Here is a 21,121-nt window from a genome sequence, read left to right on the forward strand (position 1 = left end):
GGCCTTGCACTTCTGCTAATGATGTGATTGTAAGCACAGAAGCCAGCACATTTTCTGTATGGTAACAAGCATCTCCCGAGACAAGAGCAAGTCCAGGGAATCGGTTTCCATTCTCACCTTCCTGGGTGCATTCGTTGTCATCTTGGTCGTCATCTGAGCAGATGTTCAAGATGTTAACCAACATCTCCGTAACTGTAAGGTGAAACAGTGGACTTATACAAATGATCAAGAACGAGTCGAGGCAAAGGGTGGCCAAGAAAACTGTGGATAAAAATAACTAGGGGAAAAAAACTTCTGGATTTTGTGGAAATTGAGTTTCAGTTCCAAGAAGATACGGATAGAGCTTCTAGCAAAACTGTAGCAACATCTTGGCTATGCTAAATTCTCAAGAACTGACGAGAGAAAAAATAAGCGCATCAATTAAAAAACAAAAAAAAGGGGTTTTGAATTCTTGAATATAAATGGCACAATATTTGAACTCAAGAGGAAAACTAGGAAAAGGTGTACGGTGTATAAGATAATACAGGGACCTCTAACCAGACTACATGACATGTGAACTTGTACTCACTGGTATCCACACTGTTTTCACATTAAAGTTTACACAATTAAAGAAAGTGAGGGAACAGTGCATTCACAAACGATATTGTTTATGTCTGTTTGACAGTAGACCTATCGTCTTCTTAACTTCAGACCTTGTTTCTGTGGATAAATTCCGTAAGACAGAGATATGGCAAAACAATTGGTGACTGCTGTGATGTGGGATATGACGTTTTCAATACCTGAGGGACGCATAGCACCTCAAGGCAAAAAAATTTAATGACAAGAGGATCAAATCTGAAATCATCATAAGAAAGGAAAATACTCTGCCTGATTCAAGTTGCTTGGTGAATTTTACAAACTCTGGAAAAATGCCAAAATGAGTAGGAATGGAAGCTTTTGCTAGGCTGGCAGATTACATTTTCGGTACTGTCAGGAAAATCTATCTTAAGATTATTCCTGCAAATACTGTAGCTGGGACACCAGACAGCGTTATTTCCTACCCTTCTCTCCTACAAACGGCAAGGACCATGTGAAGACATCCATGAAGTTGGGCAGCCAGTAGGGATGGGGCGAACAGTTGAACTGCCGAATGTTCATCACATTGTTTTCATATTTCAACACAGCAGCTGTAAAGTTCGTAAGTGGATAGAAAAATGAGAATAAGTGTGGAACCCTTTCCATGAGTGTTACACCAGTGTGGAAAAACCCAATAAAACAACAGAAACTATTTTCTCACATTTCTGATGACAGACAGACTTTTGCCAACATTCAACATTGAACGTGTTGATGCATCACAAGTAAAAAATTCAGACTGACAACTTCAACATTTCAGAAATCTTGCTCTATGTAGTTCACATTATCCACCTCGGGTTCGCCATCGACAAACAGAAATTAGGTTACAAAGAGAAAATTGGAAGTCGATGATGGCAGTTTGAATTTCAGGAACGAAAACGTGACCTGCAAAATCAAACTGTAATTATCTCTACCTCTATGCTCTGCTCAGCATTCTGAAAATGTGAATATGAATCCTCACGTTTGCCAAATGGAATATTAAGATCATGATAAGAGGCATACCTTTGTTGTTGTAAACATCCAGATAGTTGGGTGCCGAGAAAAGAGTGATGAGTACAGGGAAACCTGTTGCTTGACTTTTCTTGTACATGCGATACCTGCAGAAAAATAGATGGAAGCAGAGAAGTGGACCATTAATTAAAGTACAAATCAATCTAATTTGCATTATCCAAATAACTACTTGACCTGACTCGGGAACAATGACCTTGATGATGTAATAGATATTCTCATGAATGTGACACGTTGATCAGCATGAAAACTAATGCACTTCCTGCCTGAAATGAGCTCAAGTAAACATTTGTGAATGATAGTTGGAAGTGCCAAGAGTAATAGACAACAAGATTGCCAGAGTCCACCATTAGAAAACCTACATGTACAAGACTCCTCTAGTTAATCATGAACCATGCATCCATAAAACTCCTGAACTCAATGTAAGACTGCTAGACAAGCTTCCTTCATCAGATACTGATTCAAGTAATGATTTTATCCAAGATGTGGAATCAAATGCAGGTGTTTTCAGCATACATGTACAAAGCTAGTTTCTTCAAAGAAAGTCACTGTCCAAGTTAAAGTGAGCGGTGGTGTGCAAGAAACACCTCAGCCTTCCTGACAACATCTTTGGAGCTGACAGCTGACTTCCACATCAAACTACCAGTTTTCCCACAGTGGCCTAATGTCAACACAACAAACACGTACAGTACTCCTGCAAATGACTTCAGGGCTATGCTAACATTTACACTTAAATGGGACGCACCGTTCATTTCATTTGTTTCTTGTTTACTTCTCTTATTTCTACTTGGGAATATCCTAAAGATTCTTGGAAATGCCTCCTCAAACAATTTCAATGAAAAGAAAATTCCAACAAGTGTTTGGACCAACTCCATCATCTATTTTAAGCCCATATCGGTTGCCTTGATCTGTTTTGGTAAGGGTGGTAGTTGAATGGAATAACTTCCATTTATTTCTCTATCATTTGGTCTTTCGATACTGGTGGGTTAAATTCTTGGGTGATTCCAAGCTTCTGTGGAATTGTTTTTGAAAGAAAAACAGAATTTTAAATCTTCCAATGATACATATTCCCCTCATAGAATACATATACCACTTGTGAAAAATATCAATTCTCAGACAGGAACTTTTGAGAGAGCCAGGAAATGTTACACAATCCTGTTTGGAATTTTTCTCTTTTTTCATTAGAAAACATAGCCTTTCAGGTCAAAAACAACGCAAATGGACAGAAGTGGTCCTTCCTTTTTAAAATTTGTAACAAGTTTAAAGTATGTAAGGAAGCAAACATTTCCAAGAACAGTCATTTGGACATGCTTCTTGATAAAAAGTAACTGGATATCATGTTGTCACACTAAAGCAACAGAAACTGACAAGGACACAGGCTATTTGGACATAAAGGTCATTTCTTGGAGGAAGGGAGAAAGAAGGGTTGACGGGAATTGCAATGACAAGTCAAATACACTTTCCCTTTGTATGGATAATAAGAAAACACCCACACTTGCCAAAGATATTATCCCAAATAACTCCCACATATAGCTTTTACATATCATCATATCACCTTGCACTGCAGCAATGTGCCTGCATATTAATACTATTGAAATATTGTTCAGTGCGCGAATGTGCCTATGAAACAAAACTGTTCTCAAATCCTTTGAATTAAAATAGTAATTTCAATAATTTTTGTGTGTGATACATGAAACAACAGAAGTGATCTCTGCAACTACGTGTATATGCCAGTGATCAAACCTGGTGGAAATTATGGTACCTTTGTAATTTCCCCTACAAGTACAAACTCAAGATTTCCCTTTGAAGGTGGAATTCTGAGTTTTATTCATTTATATGTACCCGTACATTAAACTGGACTGGAATCATATGCCTATCATGAAACCTTCCAACAGCACCTCCTGCCAGGTTGTTTCATAATAAAATGTCTCCTTTCTTGAAATTCTACATCAATTCTAACTATATCTGCATCAATCCCACAATGCCATTGTTCAGGTTCACAGTACTAGTAGTTCCTAGCTTCCCGGTTCCCAGCCCAGGTTTGCAGCAATGCTCAGCTACCTGATTCCCTGCATAGGGTAGGTCAAATCATTGGAGTCTGCACAGCTTGGGCTGAAAAAACATCAGCCAGATACCAGTTGAGGGATGATCTCAAACATCTCAACATGACGCCAAGGGCTCACTATAGGACCACAATAAGCACTGCCCCTTCATATCCCACAAAGGAGTTGAAGTCACCAATTAAAGTTATGTACAAGTACCTAAACAGTCTCAAATCCAATGATTTTCATGCAATTTTGTCACACATCCCTGAGGGTTCGGGCCACACAAACAATCCAATGCAATGTTCTACACCTCTATCACAAACCCTTTCTATACCATTTGAGGTACTGACGATGGCAAGGTTAGCTTTTAATTGTAACAGTTTTCTGAGACATTTCATGAATCATGGACAGACCCTAACTGATGTCTCACAAGTCCAACATCATGCTGGCAAGCCAAGGACATTACAAAGCTATTTGAGCAGATGATGGTATGGCATGTTAACCCACATGCACACAGTTAGATCAATATTTAGTTCAAAGGTCACAGCACTATTGTGACAGCTTGTAACCATCATGAAGTCTGACAGACTACCTCTGACACAAAACAGGCAGGGGCCTCTGATGTCACAATTACACCACTCTGACCCATTTGCATCAGGTTGGGAATCTAACCATCGTGATCCAAGCTGAAAATCTACCAGAAACATTGCATCTGTACTGTCCCCATCTTGACTTCATTACATATAGAATAGCACATGATTCTTGGAGAAACACGCATCCAGTATAAAACATTGGCCACGGTTGTCTCACAGCTGTGTTGCACATGTAATTCCTAGGATAAATGCCAAAGAATATTAGACTTGACCAAGTCAGGATCCTCTGTGATGTCTGTGGTTATGTTATTGATCTCCATTGTAATAGGGATGAATGGTTTATACTTCGGATATGGAGGCTGGGCGGCGTTACTTACTTTCCGCCCTCATGTGTTCAATTATTGATTAGAATTCAGAAATGCCAACTTGACACATCTGACAGCCATTTGCACACAGCGAATCAGCTCATCTCCCACAACAGGTAGCAGCCAATCAAATTGCCGGATTTGTGTTTACATCGTTAATACCTGCATTATAATAAACAAGTCTGACTACTTGGATTGCTGAAATTCCAAGTCTGACTACTTCGATTGGTGGATTATGCAAGATCATATTGTTCCTGTGCAATTTTGAATAACTACATATCAACGACTGGGGGGGTCCGATTGGCTTATCCGTCAAGTCGGACTTACTGACTGGTGTACATGAAGGACACACCTTGTACAATAAAGGCTATCAAGTAAGGTGCCTAAGAGTTATGCAACAGCCTGAGTGCGATGATCATGTAATGTGTACAGGTATTACTGAATTCATTTGCTAGTGTGTATCCACCGACCCCTAGACAACTGGGGTGAACCACCCACATGGGGTATGTTGGAGAAACACAAAAGGCTCAAAAACATTCAACAGTTTCTATTGAAATTATTACTTTAATTACACAAACCATTACTCATCCTTTTTGACAATCATGATTTAATTCTGACAAAAAATGCTTAAAAATTTAAACAAAGTAGGTTGATGTTTATGTAAATGTGTGTAGAGTATTTATAACTCACAAAGTAGTGCATCCAAATGTTGACCCGCAAAAGGATAGCTACAGTTTTTTCTGGGCAAACTGGTGGCTCTACATGCCAGTGATGAACACCACTTTATTTATCAGTATTATTTGTTGAAAGTGTTTCCTCCAGTAATTCTAGGAAGTCACAGGAAGAGGCGACAGATCAAAAATGGCAAGGGTTCGACTCACTGTATGAGACAGTTGCATTTCAATGAAGACTAAATATAGAGCCGAGTGAAATGTCTTCTCTGATAAGTCAATTTACCTTTTCCCACGAGTTCCCCAGTGCATCAAAGTGGAATCTACATGCATAATGTAAGAATTGGAATGAGTTTGCTATTTCCAAGCAGGATACGAAAGCCGTTTTAATAATCTTCAGAATATTCATCTGACATTTACGTATATTTAAGCTTTCAAAACCCAAAATTACAGGCTGTGGAAATGAACAAATCAGACATTTTTATCAGAGTTGATGTAAATGTAAGGCCCCTATAAAAGTACCCGTACGAGAAGGACTGAGAAGCTAGGCTCTCCATCAATCTCCAAACCCTTCTACCAGTGGCTTTTCAAGGATTGAGGACTAGAGCATGCCAGTAGCTAAATATGTGACACTGCAAATTCTACATTACATTTGAGACACATTGCTAATTCAAAGGAATCAATGCCCAAGTGTGAATCCTACATAATCCCATAGAATCTAACAACATTCAACAGAACCTGGCAACAGTAATGTGTGAAGAATGTCCAACAAAATCTGACATCAATATGTTGAGCATAAACCATCCAACAAAACCAAACGCTAGCAAACAACAGAGTCCTTCAATCTGTCAGCAAGAGCTTATAAAACAACTTGACTGCTCGACTGGCCTGGGTTGCAAATTTAAACACTGAAATGCAAACTAGGGAGCTTCCAGCACTTTGAGACAATCGATTGGAAATACCAAAATTGTTTGTCTGTTGTTTTTCATTTGACATCTGTTGCACAGTTACAGTCATAAATAACAAGCACGATCAAAATTAAATTAACGCAGCTGATTGTAATACAAAATATCAATAATCTACCGTAAATTGATTGAAAAGAGTACCCTGGCTCTAGCAATAACTCATGAAGATTGAGACGATATAACTTTCATCAAACTGTTGCCTTGTTTCTTCTTTTGTCAGGGAAGGAATCAAAACATTTGCACTGATTTTTAATCGCACTGTGCAACTTATTTCACAGAGGTTAACGTGAGGAAAATAACTGAAAACAAGGCTTCAATGCAAGTGAACAAAGGGGAATTATTCAGATGTTGCGAGCCACTCTGCACTACACACTTGTTTATATGGATGTGCTGTTGTCCAAGCTTATTTCTCCAATGCAAGTCATTTTCTACTCTGGTGCACAATGCATACAAATTTCATTAAAAATGGACATTTCTGCTTCCAAAAGATCAAGGGAATTCCAGAAATTAGGGGTCCCTGTTACATCTGACTTTTGTTTCTTGACATGGAAATATCACCAGAATTGATTTCAAACTATTACTATTAGTTTGGCAGGTGATTTGCATTAATTCATCACTACTGGATATTAGAAAACATATTCTGAAATTACAAAGTCATATGTTAGATATGACAGGGACACGAAAAAAATGAACCCCTAATTTCTGGAATTACCCATAAGTTTTTCCTTGTAGGTAGTTTGCTGTGGGTACGGTGACAGAAATGGCAGCAGATTTTTAAACGACCATTTTAGTAATAAATTGCCGCGTAACACAGGCCCAGCCATACATCATTGATGTCCCCTTTCCCACACCTACCTCCATTCCTAACTTTTGTCAGCCACTAACGCATGTTTTTACTTCAGAGCCCCTGGGACTTTCCTCCTAGGATGGGAAACAGCACCCCATGCTCTTAAGTCCTGTCCGATTCCGATGCTTATGAAAGCTAAACAGAGTTGGACGAATTCGCCGAGCATCTACCCCCCCCCACCTCCCATACAGTAAGTCTATTTATACTCCTAAAGCAGCGCATCCGCGTACAGAATGGAACATCCCCGGCTACCGAACTTACCACCGTCAAATACAATGCAGACGGAAGAATTAAGAGGTGTAAGGTGATCTGGGCACAGGGAAGGCCCAGTTCACATGCCGCACAGTATAAATGCAGGCCCGGTTTAATTACATTAGGAGGTGCAGTGGGTACGGGTTTTCAATTTCAGGATTTTTTTTTTCTGTGGGGTCCTGCAGTGCAATGACACTGTTGTGTGCTGTACTGTATGTCTACATTCAAGAGACACTGAACATGTTGACCATCTGCGGCCGTTTGCTCTAACTGGCTAATACCATTGCTGTCTTACAGATATTACAAATGTAAGTGGGTTTTGATGCTGTGCCGAGTGACAGATTTATCAATAATCCTGTGGGTGATTTGGACAAGGGGTCAGGGATGGTCCAAAGACTGTAAGGGTCAATATAAGCACACAGCTTCACACAAGCATCCCAGTAAGTTTTTAAGGCAGAACTGAACCCAGGAACAATGTCATACTACTTGTGCAAAGTACTGTTTTTATATCATTTCAATTAACAATATGACAACTTATGTCAAAACTGTGATCAAGGCATTTCTCTCACACACTGCGCACTGCAAAATATGAAGCCCTGAACTATGAAAGTCCTTAATGGAAAATTTAGGAAAAATTTTCTTATGAAATAATTTAAGTCCGGTAACAATTAGGTAAAGCCAAAACCGTTTCAACACATTACTGAAACCGAATATACAGTACACGTAACTTAATCTTGAAGTCAGTCTCCTGTGAAAGAAATCATTTTTCAAGCTCAAAATCTGTGCTAAGACTGTCAGAATTCACCATCTGCGCAGGGCCTAGACAACGAAATGGCAAATGTGGAAATAGAAAAATGACACAAATCTAAGGCCTTTTAAAGATCAACCATACGCACAATTCTGAGAGAAGAAATAAACATGCAGAGATCAACAAAAAAGCAGGAGCAAAGCAGTCAGAAAATTATTATTCATTTGACATTTAACCGAGATGAATGATCTGCCTGGTGTCCTTGCCAAAACAACAGGCAGCCTGGCAGGGCAACAGAACGCTTGTTACATGTTTAAAATGACACTCGCTACACAGATAAAGGGTGGCCAATGCACCAGCAGACCACATACACTGTATAGGATTTCACTTTGCTTGGTAAAGTATTCGGGCCGATACAAATGAGAGCCTGTAATGTGCACAAAATACCAGGGGTGTGGGGTTGTGTGGTCTTGCGTGTTTGGCAGCATACCCTGCAGAAGGAAATATACCATGGGGGAGGGGCGGGGGATGTTATTGCAACAACTTAGGCTGATGATTCTCAGAATTGACCTTCAACAAAATCAACAAGAAAGGCGTACATGCATGTACCAGTACATACCAAATGTGAACGCTCTGGAACGATCTTCAGCCTTTCATATTGAAAATAATTTCCATTTACAAATATATTGACACCAATCATCTCATCCCTGATGAAGTTCCTTCTTCTCATGCCTGGCCTCATCTATGACTAAATTGTCTTTTCAAAGTCTTGGTCTTTTCTCAAAGTCCTACTCTCTAATGACCGATTGTTTTTTATCATCATTTTTACATCTAGGCAGGTGTGAACTCCAAAGACAGGTGTGGACTGTCACCAAAGTCTTGCCTGACACAATTCCATCATTCACTGCCAATAAAAACTGCTGAGAAACTGGATCCAATGTGATTCCCATTAGGGTAGCAAAAAGTAGGCCACAGCAAGGCTCCCTAGCAGTGAATTATCAGAATATCAAATGGGGTTCACAGAGGCCATTGTAGGAGCTTTAACTGGGCTGACTTAGCCAATCCCACATAGCCTATCCCATAGAGACTGCGGTTAAAGGAGAGATGAAATCTCTTGGTCGCATGCCAGCCTTTCAAATACTAGATCTTGGAAGTATTTAAGGTGAACTTTTAAAGGCACTAAATTATATTTCAAGTTTTCGTTCAAGCTTTAGTTCCAGCTTTGAGTACAGCTTCAACAGCTGAGCTCATCTCCCTCACTAGCAGGACGTCTGTGACTCGTGAATGCGAAGCAAAACCTACGGTAGGAATTGCTTTAGAAGTGTGGTAGTTTGGTGATTTTGGAATAAAACTCTGCTTCATTATACTTCATTGCATACAGGTGTATCTCCTGACAGAGGCAAATTAGTAAACAGTCTCAAGTTGCCATAGCTAAATCAGTGACCAATCAGCCTTGATTTCAAGAGTAAAGTCTTACCAAAACTCAATCAGGACCTGGAGCAGCAGAGAAGGAGCTGTTCACACTATCCACCACCCCAAGAACTGAGAGGTCCTGGCCAACCAACAACTTATCACTTTACAAAATCTGTAAGTATCAGCAGACACCTGGGATCAGGTGGTCCCTGACTGTGTAATTTGCTAAACTGGCAGCTATTGTGTGGGCTGGGAGTCAGGTTACTAAGAAGGAGGGGGGGAATCTGCAGGGTATGACCACAGCAGATGTTGTCAACATCTCCAGGTTTGAAGTGCAAGATCTTGACAGTCCTGAGGTTAGTTTTGACCATGTTTATCCATACATATAGGTAGGCCTATAGATCTGTTACCAAAATCCACTCCTCTGTACTGATTTTTTTGGATTTTGAAGGGTCACTTGCTAAGAAATTCTATCCAGTGTCTGATAGCGATACAGCCTCCTGTCCACCTGTCCTGGAGACAGGCCAATACAACTTTGTTCAACATTCACAAGCCCTCATTTTTAACTGAACTCATACATGCTAGATGCATGTGAGCACAGATGTTCTGGAGTGATGAATGATATGTATGCTTTCTTGGTGTTATGGCTGACAGACTGTTGACAAATAACAACATATATACTTTTTTAAATGGCTGCCCACTGGATTGATGCTGCATGCACAGAAAGGAAAACCTGGCATTTAATAATGCACACAGTCATCTATCACTCTGGTATCATATGGGGGGGTGTCACCTTTAACAAGAAAATTGAGCCCACCCAGAATCACTGGAACCAAACTCACCAATCTTGGTAACGAATCCACCCACAAACCCACCAAGCAGAGAGACATGCAGGCATCATGTTGCACAACAGTCCCTAAAACTGTTAGACATTATCAATGAAATCTTAGACAACAAATCAGGTATGATGTACACACCTACCGGTATTCCAAAGCATCAATACGCTTCCCGAAAGAATGACACTTTGCCATCTTGTTCTAACAATCAAAATCTAATATTAACACAAGCATTAATACAATAGATAATTTGATTTAATGTACACCTTGTAACTAGAACAGCTTTGTTAATTACTCCACTGGCCAATCAGAATCCCAAGCAAAGCAGGTGCAACCAATCATATTTCTCTCTATTGTGCTTGCCCTTCTAATGCCAGTGGGGTTGACACAATCTGCCATCAATATTTCACAAAGGTTGAATGAGTTTGGCACTTGAGTGATGCATTGCCTGGAAAAAGTGACACAGCATAAGGACATACACCTGTTCATTCCTGCCAAGGTATGAAGTATACAGGCCAACCAAATATCAATACCAGCATCTGCAGATCGACAAGTATCTTTTTCAGTGACCAACCTCAATTAGCATATTTATGACTTGCAAATTAGACACTTCATACTCTCATCAATTTGAAGGCAGACCATAAAACAACGCCCACACACCAAGAAATGTCAGCATAGCAATCATATCAGCCCACCATAATTTATGTGCATCATTCAACAACATTATGCCAACACACTCTCCACAAGTTATTTGTGACAATGCCATGAAAAACCGATCATTTGCTTGCAAAATCCAAAACCTGGTCAAGCGAAGTGTCCGGTCCAACATATGAATACAATATAAAGTACACTATCAATGGCATATCAACCCCGTTTCTGAATTTGCCAGATAAGGATAAAAAAGACAGGTCCAAAACAAAATGAGTGTATTTTGTCAGATAATGTTGATACATTTCGTAAAACCCATCTCTAGACTTGTAAGAGCAGTCTGGAAAGCCTAAATTGCTAAATGACACCATCAATCATACAAAACATTATAATCCTTTATATGCTGAACCAATTCATGAGAGCTGTTATATGGCATCATTCTGTTGAAAAAGGAGACAGTAATGGATTCAGGCCCCGGGGGATATCTCAGGATTGAAGCCTCATCTAAATGTTTAATTAACCACACCATTCAAGAGCAGAGTAAATTTGCTGGGTAATTAGAGGGCGGGATTATGGAGGTTGCATTAATGCTCTTCAAGTGATCTGCATCCAGGATGATCCAAGCAGCCTGAGGTGGACCTGGAAATCATAGCAGGAATATCGGTCAAAGGCCATCCAAACCACACATAAAAACCAAACTGTTGAAATGTGGCCTCCAACAAAAATGAGAGGATTATAACACCAGTGTCCCTAAGCAAAGTACTTCGCTCTGATTACCATTACTACCAGTAGGTATGGATGACGGTGACAAATTTCCTGTATCATCCAAAATCCACTAAGGAGGGCGAGAAATGGTACGCTCTATCCTTCATTCTTTGGACTTCTAAGGGGCAGCAACCAAGTGTAAAGTAAAAAGTGGATGGACTCTACTTTCAAAAATCTACCTGCAAAATCTTGAGAAACACATCTCAGGGTTCTACTGAATGCAGGCATGCTGGGAGTTTGTGGATGCAAACGTTGATGTTAATGGTGGTGCCACGCTGTATTCGGCTTTGAACACAGACTATGCAGTGTTCCCATTCACCTTCACAGACCTGTCCTTGAGTTGGCAGCAGTATGCCTTGAACAATTAATGCAGAGAGCCAAAAGTGATAACATTTCTGAGAGGTAGACTGCATGTTCGAAAGCACTTACCCTGCATCCTGTGCTTCGTGTGCTCGTATTATAGACAGCAGGTTGTTCTGTTGAAGGAACTCACAGCAAGCTGGGTAGCTGTCAGACAAAAAAGATTTGATCAATATTGAAGGTCACCACTAAAGAAATATAGGGCATTGCTCAATGTCCGTTTGGAACCACCTTAGAAATACAGCATGTCTGAGTGCCTACTGGTGCTTTTGGTACATGTGTTAATTTCCTTTCATTCCAGCAATGACATGACAGTTACAAGAAAAATGGATTGCAAAACTGCAGCCAAACTTGCAACATCCACTGCAGTGATCACATGCTGGGATTTTTGCACAGCATTTTTATTAGCCATTATTTCAGCCAATCCACCAATGCCAAATGGTAGTGCCCTAAAAAAATGACATTCGAGGTCTGCAGCAGTATCTTAAAGTTCAGACTACATGTATGTTTCTGGTGACATATTAACCCTAACAGTCCTCAGTCCTCCAACAGGTGAAGGACTGAGGACTGTTAGGGTTAACTACGAATTGGCTATTGTGCACCATGTATGTCCTAAACTGCTTTCACATGATTTCATGCCCTTCCCACACCTGCAATACATATATAAAAATAAGACTTCTATCAAATCATCTCTTGGGAATTTGGTCAAGCGGTTGTTCCAGTTTGTCTACATTTGGCTCATTTCTTAACTTTTTTCTCAAAATCTGAATTCTGAGGGTTTTTAGTTTTGATTCATGTGAAACTACTGACTATCCTGAGAGAATTGCTAGGCAACAGGGTTTTTTTATCAATTATTAAGTATCCTGAATTTCAAGAATGCAATACCATTCATTGGAGGAATTTAAACATCCAATGCCCAAAACAGATTTATTCTAGAACTTTTACCAAGGCAAAGCTCAGACTTAAGCCGCCTGGAATATCACATCCTTTAGAAAAAATGGAAACCAGAACTTCCCTGAAGCATTTCTTACAACTGTGTGCATGCTACTTGTTTAGGGAACATTTTCAAATGTCAACCTGACCTTTGAACCTTCCCACCTTACCTGTAGAAGTAGGAGCAGCCTCTGACTGAGTTATGACTGAAGTGCTCTGACGTGTGTTCCTGGCCAAACTCCTCCAGTGGGTCCGACCACAGGATGTCGCACATGGGCCCAAAGGCTGGGGGTTCCTTGAACCGATCCAACTGCAAAACAGACAGGGTACAGAACAGAGTCAACAAGACTGCAGAACACAGGGCGTAGACCTTTATCATCATGCTGCCCTGTTTGTCTTGTTCCTTGCAAACTCACTGGCAATAGTAATACAACTTCACATATTGATAAAAGGGAACAGACTTTTCCTTTTTCCTCCCGGCCTCAGTTTGGTTACATTGCTTTGAATGGTGAAAAAATGAAAGATTGCTGCCCCCAAGACAGAGGTCTACAAAAGACAGTTAGCAAAGCTTGGCAGGAACTTCAAGGAGGCATCAGAGGCAATTGACTTAATGCCCCTGATCTTTGCCTCAATGCCCACTGAAATATCCCCATAGACAAGTTGATTTTCTAATACAAGTGCCCATTGCAAATGAGAAATTGCTATGGCCCTTCAAGAACAAAGTTCCTGCTCTGAAACAGCAATCACAAGGCTGCAGAACAGACTTTTCCATGACCAAAGTATGAAAATCCATGACCCAATAACACGATTTCTTCGAGTATTCAGACTTTTAAAGTTGCGAATAAAATAATGCATTTTATGGGCTTATTTCTGACAATACTACAATTCACACACATTGTGTTTGAAAATTTCCATGACTTTTCCATGATTTAGTCTTTGATTTTTTACAAAATTCCATGGCTTTTCCAGACCTGGGAAACTAACACAAATTTCACTGACTTTTTCATGACTTTTGCAGGCCAGGGGAACCCTGATCATTTCATATTCACAGCATCACCACAGATTGTATTTCCTTATCCCTGAGAGTTCACTGCTACCATGACTCATCATAAATTGTACTGAAGTCCTTTGGTAAGTTGTGGTATGGTGTAACAAAGCTACATGAAGACTAAGAAATGGCCACGAGCATACATGGGCACATTTTATCAGAGTTGTGCCTATTTGTGGCACCACACAAGGTGGTCCTTGACACCCCCCAGAAGGTGAAGACTAAAGCTCACATTTCTGATATCCTCCAGTGTATGTATTTCAGGTGATAGCCCTCCGTGCACGCACAGGAATTGTTGATTCATAAGAGCTGCAAGGGGCAGGCAGTCAAATGCTTCCATACACGCATTGTACACTCTCTCTGTATATTTAATTTTACCTGCAAATGTAACAAGAGAAGGAACCAAATGACACTGACATGAATACACACAGAGTTATAAATTTATGCATGCACATTTTGGTGGCTCCAACTTCTGCAAGATTTCATGTTTGAAGCAATGTATAAAATTTTCTTTTTCCAAGAACCAAGACAGTTGAGCAAGCCTCAAGTAGAACTTGACTTTATACTCCATGCTTCCTGATGCAGACACTGTAAATGCACAACATGTCTATACATGTAAGTAACTTGCTGGGATCATATGACTAGTAACAACTTTGGATATCAACTAAAAAAAGGTAAATTTGCTGTTAAATGATTTGGTGACTCAATGCTACACATCTGGAGCTGGAAAATATTCTTCAATCTGGCTGCTTCTAAAAATTTCTCTACTGTCTACCAAGTTGAATTTTAAATAATAATAAATTCTGTTAGTTTATCCACAGGATAGTTTAAGCGAGAAGATATCACTTCTGGCCATGAATGGGGCCTGATATTTGCCCTTATGAGCACACTCAATGCCAATGCTGTGACTGGGCGTGCATTTCAAGGAATCCATTACTCCGTCTGCCTGCCATATGAAATTTTCTGAAAATTAAATGAAAACATCTGAAGGTCAGAAACAAGCTGCCATCCTTGTCATGAAAGGCTAGCCAAAACGAGTTGCCTACACAATGGCAGGTGAGCTCAAAGTTTGTCAGAATAGACACATAGTACTGTAGCAATATTGCATTACCTACATGTACATTAAAAGCAATATCACTCCATGTGTTCTTTATCAAGGCCAATCTGTTAGAGTAAAGTAAAGGGACATTCTCTGTTTTGCTTTTCCAGGTAAGTCGGGAGATATTTAATTTGGAGCTACTTGTTTATTCTTTCCAAAAGCAAACTCAATCAAAGAGGAAAAGGTAAGCTTGAAGGTTACCATACATGAATATTCATGATCTTAGGACATTAAAAAAAAATTACCCCACAGGAACATTATTGCATTGGACCAGGCGTAGCATTTGTAAGCTTATGCCATTACTTACACTCCTGCTTGAATGTGAAATACTCTGTAAGATGCCGGCACTCATGGTTGCCTCGTAACAGGAAAAATGTGTCACGGTACAGCAACTTTAACGCCCAAAGATACAACACACACTGCATAGATGGACAGAGAGAAAAAAAAGAAATGATCAAGCAAGATAATGATTTGGGGGGTTAGTTTTTCAGAGAGATTTCATGAATTGGAAGAATAGAGATGCCACATATCTATTAGTAATACAAGTAAGAAAAGGAATAAATTTATCCTAAAGCCTAACCCCCTTGGGTGTAAAATCATATTGATATTAAAAGATTGAGGACTGCTAGGGTTAAAACTGCCTCTTTAGTTAATTCTTAGCCGAAGAAAACCACTGTAATGTTTTGCCAATACATCACCTGCCTTATCTTTCATAATATGGTCCGGGGTTCAATTCATTGGTTGCATCATGAACTGACGTATCATGGATAGTTGACACACCACGAACTGTCCTATCATGTGTACAAAGTCTATGGACAATACGTTACTTCGTGGTGCACCAAACCTATCCCACAGGTCACTTCGTGGTGCACCAAACTATCCTACAGGTCACTTCGTGGTGCACCAAATCTATCCCATAGGTCACTTCGTGGTGCACCAAAACTATCCCACAGGTCACTTCGTGGTGCACCAAACTATCCCACAGGTCACTTCGTGGTGCACCAAACTATCCCACAGGTCACTTCGTGGTGCACCAAACTATCCTACATGTCACTTCGTGGTGCACCAAAACTATCCTACATGTCACTTCGTGGTGCACCAAAACTATCCCACAGGTCACTTTGTGGTGCACCAAAACTATCCCACAGGTCACTTCGTGGTGCACCAAAACTATCCTACAGGTCACTTCGTGGTGCACCAAAACTATCCCACAGGTCACTTCGTGGTGCACCAAAACTATCCCACAGGTCACTTCGTGGTGCACCAAAACTATCCTACAGGTCACTTCGTGGTGCACCAAAACTATCCCACAGGTCACTTCGTGGTGCACCAAAACTATCCTACAGGTCACTTCGTGGTGCACCAAAACTATCCCACAGGTCACTTCGTGGTGAAACCGACGAATTACTGTACACTTATCCTGAGACCCTCAACAAGATATTTCTTTGGCACACTTTTTAAAAACGGATAATCAGACGGCATGATTAAATAAGAACCAGTATACATGTATATTTCAGTCAGGTCCCTCCACATGTTACAGTGTATAAATACCAGAATACATCTGTAACTGCAGTTGCAAAATGGCTGTCCCTAAGAACCAACAACGTACTGTAAAAGAGTTCCATCTGAGCGTTCCAGTTTATGAACATTATCAATGGCCATTATTTAACTGTACATGTACAGGACCTTTAAATGTGCAGCAACTAATGGAAGATAAGCTTGAATGACTTAACAAATGGCTGTTCCATGGGAACGAGGCAAACAGTCTGACTGTACAATGCACTGCAGATAGTTCTTGCCTCAGTATCTCCAACCGCATAAATTATTTACCTCAACAAAATTTATAAACTGTACCCAAGTCTCTATCAAGCACTTCAGTCCAGAGTAAATTTCTGAGTGCCAACAATTTCACATCAACCAACAGTCCATGAGAATGAATTAAGAATGCCTTGTCACACATGTCAGTAAGCCAATTACCCCCATCTCTCCCTCCCCCTTCTCCTTCTGATGCATGTAGATGAACCTGTATTTCTGCAGTTACTGACATTTGGAATCACCACGAATGACCATACAAGCTCCCTTCCAAAGGGTACTTGAGTTCCATGGCAATGATTTCATTACTGATCATTAGCCTGATCAATTTGAGCATGCCTATAAATGCACAGCAACCAACAGCCCATAAACGTGAAGCACAGACCAATTCCATGCATTGGAGTCCCTGTGACACGTTTTTACAACTTGCCCATTAGCTCCCAGGAGGTTACACACCATTACCAAAGAAAATGGCCAATCAAAATGAATTAAAAACTCATGAACAAACAACTTCTGAAGAACTGAACTATAAAATGAAAAAAAGGTCAATAAACTCCTTCAAGCAAGATGCCTATGCACATAAGCTCATACCTAATTCCCTAGTCAGTGTTGGCATATGAACGTAAACACTTTACCACATAACCTTTGCATCCATCTCAGCCTTAAGCTTTGATGTCCTTTCCAAATTGATAAACAAAATACAGGACAACTTGCAAACTGGAGGGAAACTGACTACCTGCACGTCAACTCTGCAGTGCAAATTTCACACCGCAAGATGTTTCATGTCTGCTGACGTGTCTCACGACAGCAGCAATCATATACAAACGCACATGACCTGCTTGTTGAAAATGTCTTGTGCTCGTGTGTACGCATTCGCTGCTTATGAAATCATTTCAGCGTACGCCTTCTCAGCCATCCATATCCTGTTAACGCATTCTATACCAAGTGTGACCACTTTATGATCAGTGTGTACTACTGGCATAGTGCACAATAAAAAATAATGAAAAAATATGTTACACACTTCCCTATACACAATAAACCCTTGTTTATAGATGGCCTGTCTTTTATCAGGAACACAAATGCCAGATGTTTTACATGTGAGCAGGTTCACATAACCCATACATGCACTTTATCATGTATATTTGGTTTGGTCAACCAAGTTGTGTATTTGGAACTGTTGTGAACTTGACTCCCAGGAGCTTTTAAAACCCTAACCCCCACAAGTGTATGCAACATCATATTCATCTTGTTGGATTTAGCATAGTAAGGGTTGATTAACAGCCACTTCAATGTCACTTGCTTTTCAAACTGGTACATGGTCTGGAGGGTACAGCAAAGTCTTTGGGAGATGTCTCAGAATCGGCATTTGCGAGTGCAAATCTAATGCACAAATCTTCCAATATGATGGAATATATACATGTACACACTGCTCAAATTTCACCACAGCCACTAAGGCCTTAGCAGTCAGTGCCCTTACAACTGGTCGCAGTGCCCAGAAAAATTCCACTTTGTCCACACGGCCAAAACTGGCCATGTGCCCCATTCTTCCTGGCAGTGGTGCCCCTTGAAAAAATACCTATATTTCCAGTAGGTTTCAGACTTCACTTTCATATGAATGTTATTTTGTGTTGCGGTCTACCGGTACATGATTGTCTTCATGCCACATGGATACACATACGGCTAGGCCAGCCGAGCTGGTAGATCTGGTGTGCCATGCCGAGGTGCCGTACTGCGTGATAAGGCTTGCCTGCAATGCAGGGGATGTGGTTGGTAAGCTCGCGCCATGCAGTCGAAAAACATGCGTCAAAATTGAAACGAAACATGTACTCTTTGTTTAATATATCATTAAATTCACTGGAGTTCTTTTTACAAATTAATTTTTCTACATTAAGAAATCCTTTGTCAGAAAATATGCCTGTTCCATCCGGTAATATGATGCTTTGTCAAGGGTTATAAAATATTTAAATAGTGATTACAGCTCAAGCACATAAAACACCCTTTTTGTTTATCTAACCTTTTTTGGCAGAATATGTTACACCTTTGCCTCAGTGCCTTTCCTTAGTAGAAATTTTGGCCTTGTTGCCCGTTATTGGCCACGGTACCCCTTAACAGTGTCCCATCTCTTGAGGCCCAAATGGCAGTGCCCTCAACAAGTCAAAATCTGAGCTCTGGGTAGGTACTTTGACTCATTTCTGGAACTTCATTTTCATAAATCTTGTGCTGACAGTTGGGAATTATATTTCTAAACACCATTTTCTAAACAGATCTCACTGAAAAGTTGACTAGGTCAGTTTGAATCAACATGAAATTGAAAGAGGATACCAAGTCAAACCTTACTGCTTTGTTCAATTTCATACCCATTCTTTCCCAATAACATGTTGGTAGTGCATTGCCAATTCAAAAGCCCTGTGGGAGATACTCAGGCAATGTCCGACTGAAAAACCCTCTCTAAGGGGTACAAATGTAAATACACAGTGAATATACAAATCTGGGTCAGCTTTTCCGACAAAAGTTCTTTTTCCATGCTCTAGATTTTTTTCCCACACACTATCTGTAAAATGCAGAGGGTTTGCAGGAAACATTATGTCTGGGTTGCAAAAATATTTAGACTTGCTATCGTAATTGAGTTTCCCTAAAAATTGTTTTATATTTTGTAAACTCTCCAAAAAATTTTGCAAGATTTGAAGATAACATCTTGAAGATAAGAACAAAATTTGACAAAACCCACAACTTCTGGAAATCAATTGTCATTAAACCCTCTTTTTGCTGTATTAGTCGCAGTCAAAAATTATTTTCACTTGATTTGCCACAGTACAGAGACACAAGGGGTCATTTGACTGAATTTGACTGACAGGACAACTTTGTTGCATCTTTGCATAGGGAGTTAATTACTACATTTTCTATTTATTCCCCTCCCAACAAAACCATACAGGGCCTGGACATGCCCTTCAACTGTGCATATTTTCACAGTTTAAGATAAACAACCTCAATCTTAGCCAGTACCAGCCTACCAGGCAATGCTTCAAAGCAAAGAGCATGCATAATTACTAGACAGAATCGTTAATTTATGCCACTCCCAATGCTCAGGCTGCAGAATGTATAATTCCACACAACCCAGCTGGTATATATGTCACACCTACCGGTATGCTCCATTTAACTGGCGTACCCATCGGGAAGCACAACATTTCTAATCAAATTGAATTTTACAAGAGCACACAGGTTACATTTCTTTACTCTGAGCCTGCAATATCCACACGTCCATGTTAAAATGACATTCTGATGAAATATCCAATATATATGGCGATATCTAAAAAGGATTCTAACTGCGTTAAATGAACCATGCCAGCAATTTCTGCTTTTCCTGGGTCCCTGGCAGGACAGCCAGGGTGCTGTCCAAAAAAATTGGTTAATGATGTGTAACATTTTAGTCATCAGTTGCAGGGCAGTATCAGCACAACTTGCACTGAGTGCTTCATCTTGTGTGTGTGTGTATGTGTGTTTGCACCAGAACAGGTACTAGGCCTATACATGCACAGATGCATATACATGTACACGTAGCTGCATGTAGTTCCCCACAGACTCCAAGATATGCAAGGTGCTCCCCTGTGAACATCTGGGTATTAGGCAAGCACAGCTTTGGGGGGATTTAAACAACCCACCTGACAGAAATTACTGCTACAATGCAATTTTGCTGAGATCTCACAAATCATTTCATTCGTCATAAGGTCAGATCTTGCATACTGTCATCAGTGAACAATGCCACAGAACGAGCACATATTGAAATCACAGAAAACAAAAATACTACAATTGCCCTTTGTAAAAAGAAGCAAAACACAAAAACAAAAGCAAACACAAGACAATAGATCACCCGGCGTGGTAAAATACATATTCAATTTCAATTTTACTGTCCACTCTACAAAACTTCTGTTTCCAAAAACACATAAACCATGAATCAATAAACTTGTACAAGCAAGGCTAAATGCATATCATGCACACGTGACCTCAATCATATTCACACCCTTATTTTACAATGTAGGAATCCCACCTGGGTCTTTTTAGCCAAGAATAATACCCCTCCCACTTCATGTTTTCCTAATTTGT

General features: G+C 40.1%; 1 protein-coding gene across 5 annotated transcripts in view; it reads right to left on the reverse strand.

The window, feature by feature from the left end:
- LOC110980404 (protein phosphatase 3 catalytic subunit alpha-like) overlaps positions 1-21,121 on the reverse strand; it is a 75,775-nt gene that overhangs the window by 16,794 nt on the left and 37,860 nt on the right. For all 5 annotated transcript variants that reach the window (XR_015423339.1, XM_022237042.2, XM_022237044.2 and 2 more), the window contains exons 4-10: positions 15,516-15,627; positions 14,342-14,487; positions 13,232-13,371; positions 12,198-12,275; positions 1,615-1,709; positions 1,041-1,166; positions 118-192 (exon numbers count right to left, since the gene is read on the reverse strand). Coding sequence is in view for 4 of the 5 variants with exons in the window: in XM_022237042.2 (XP_022092734.2) it covers positions 118-192; positions 1,041-1,166; positions 1,615-1,709; positions 12,198-12,275; positions 13,232-13,371; positions 14,342-14,487; positions 15,516-15,627 (772 nt within the window). In the remaining variant the exon portion in view is untranslated. The remainder of the gene's footprint in view (positions 1-117; positions 193-1,040; positions 1,167-1,614; positions 1,710-12,197; positions 12,276-13,231; positions 13,372-14,341; positions 14,488-15,515; positions 15,628-21,121) is intronic.

The sequence above is a fragment of the Acanthaster planci genome, linkage group LG19, assembly GCF_054643075.1.
Source record: "Acanthaster planci isolate LZ-2023a linkage group LG19, COTS_SCS, whole genome shotgun sequence".
NCBI classification, from domain to species: domain Eukaryota; kingdom Metazoa; phylum Echinodermata; class Asteroidea; order Valvatida; family Acanthasteridae; genus Acanthaster; species Acanthaster planci.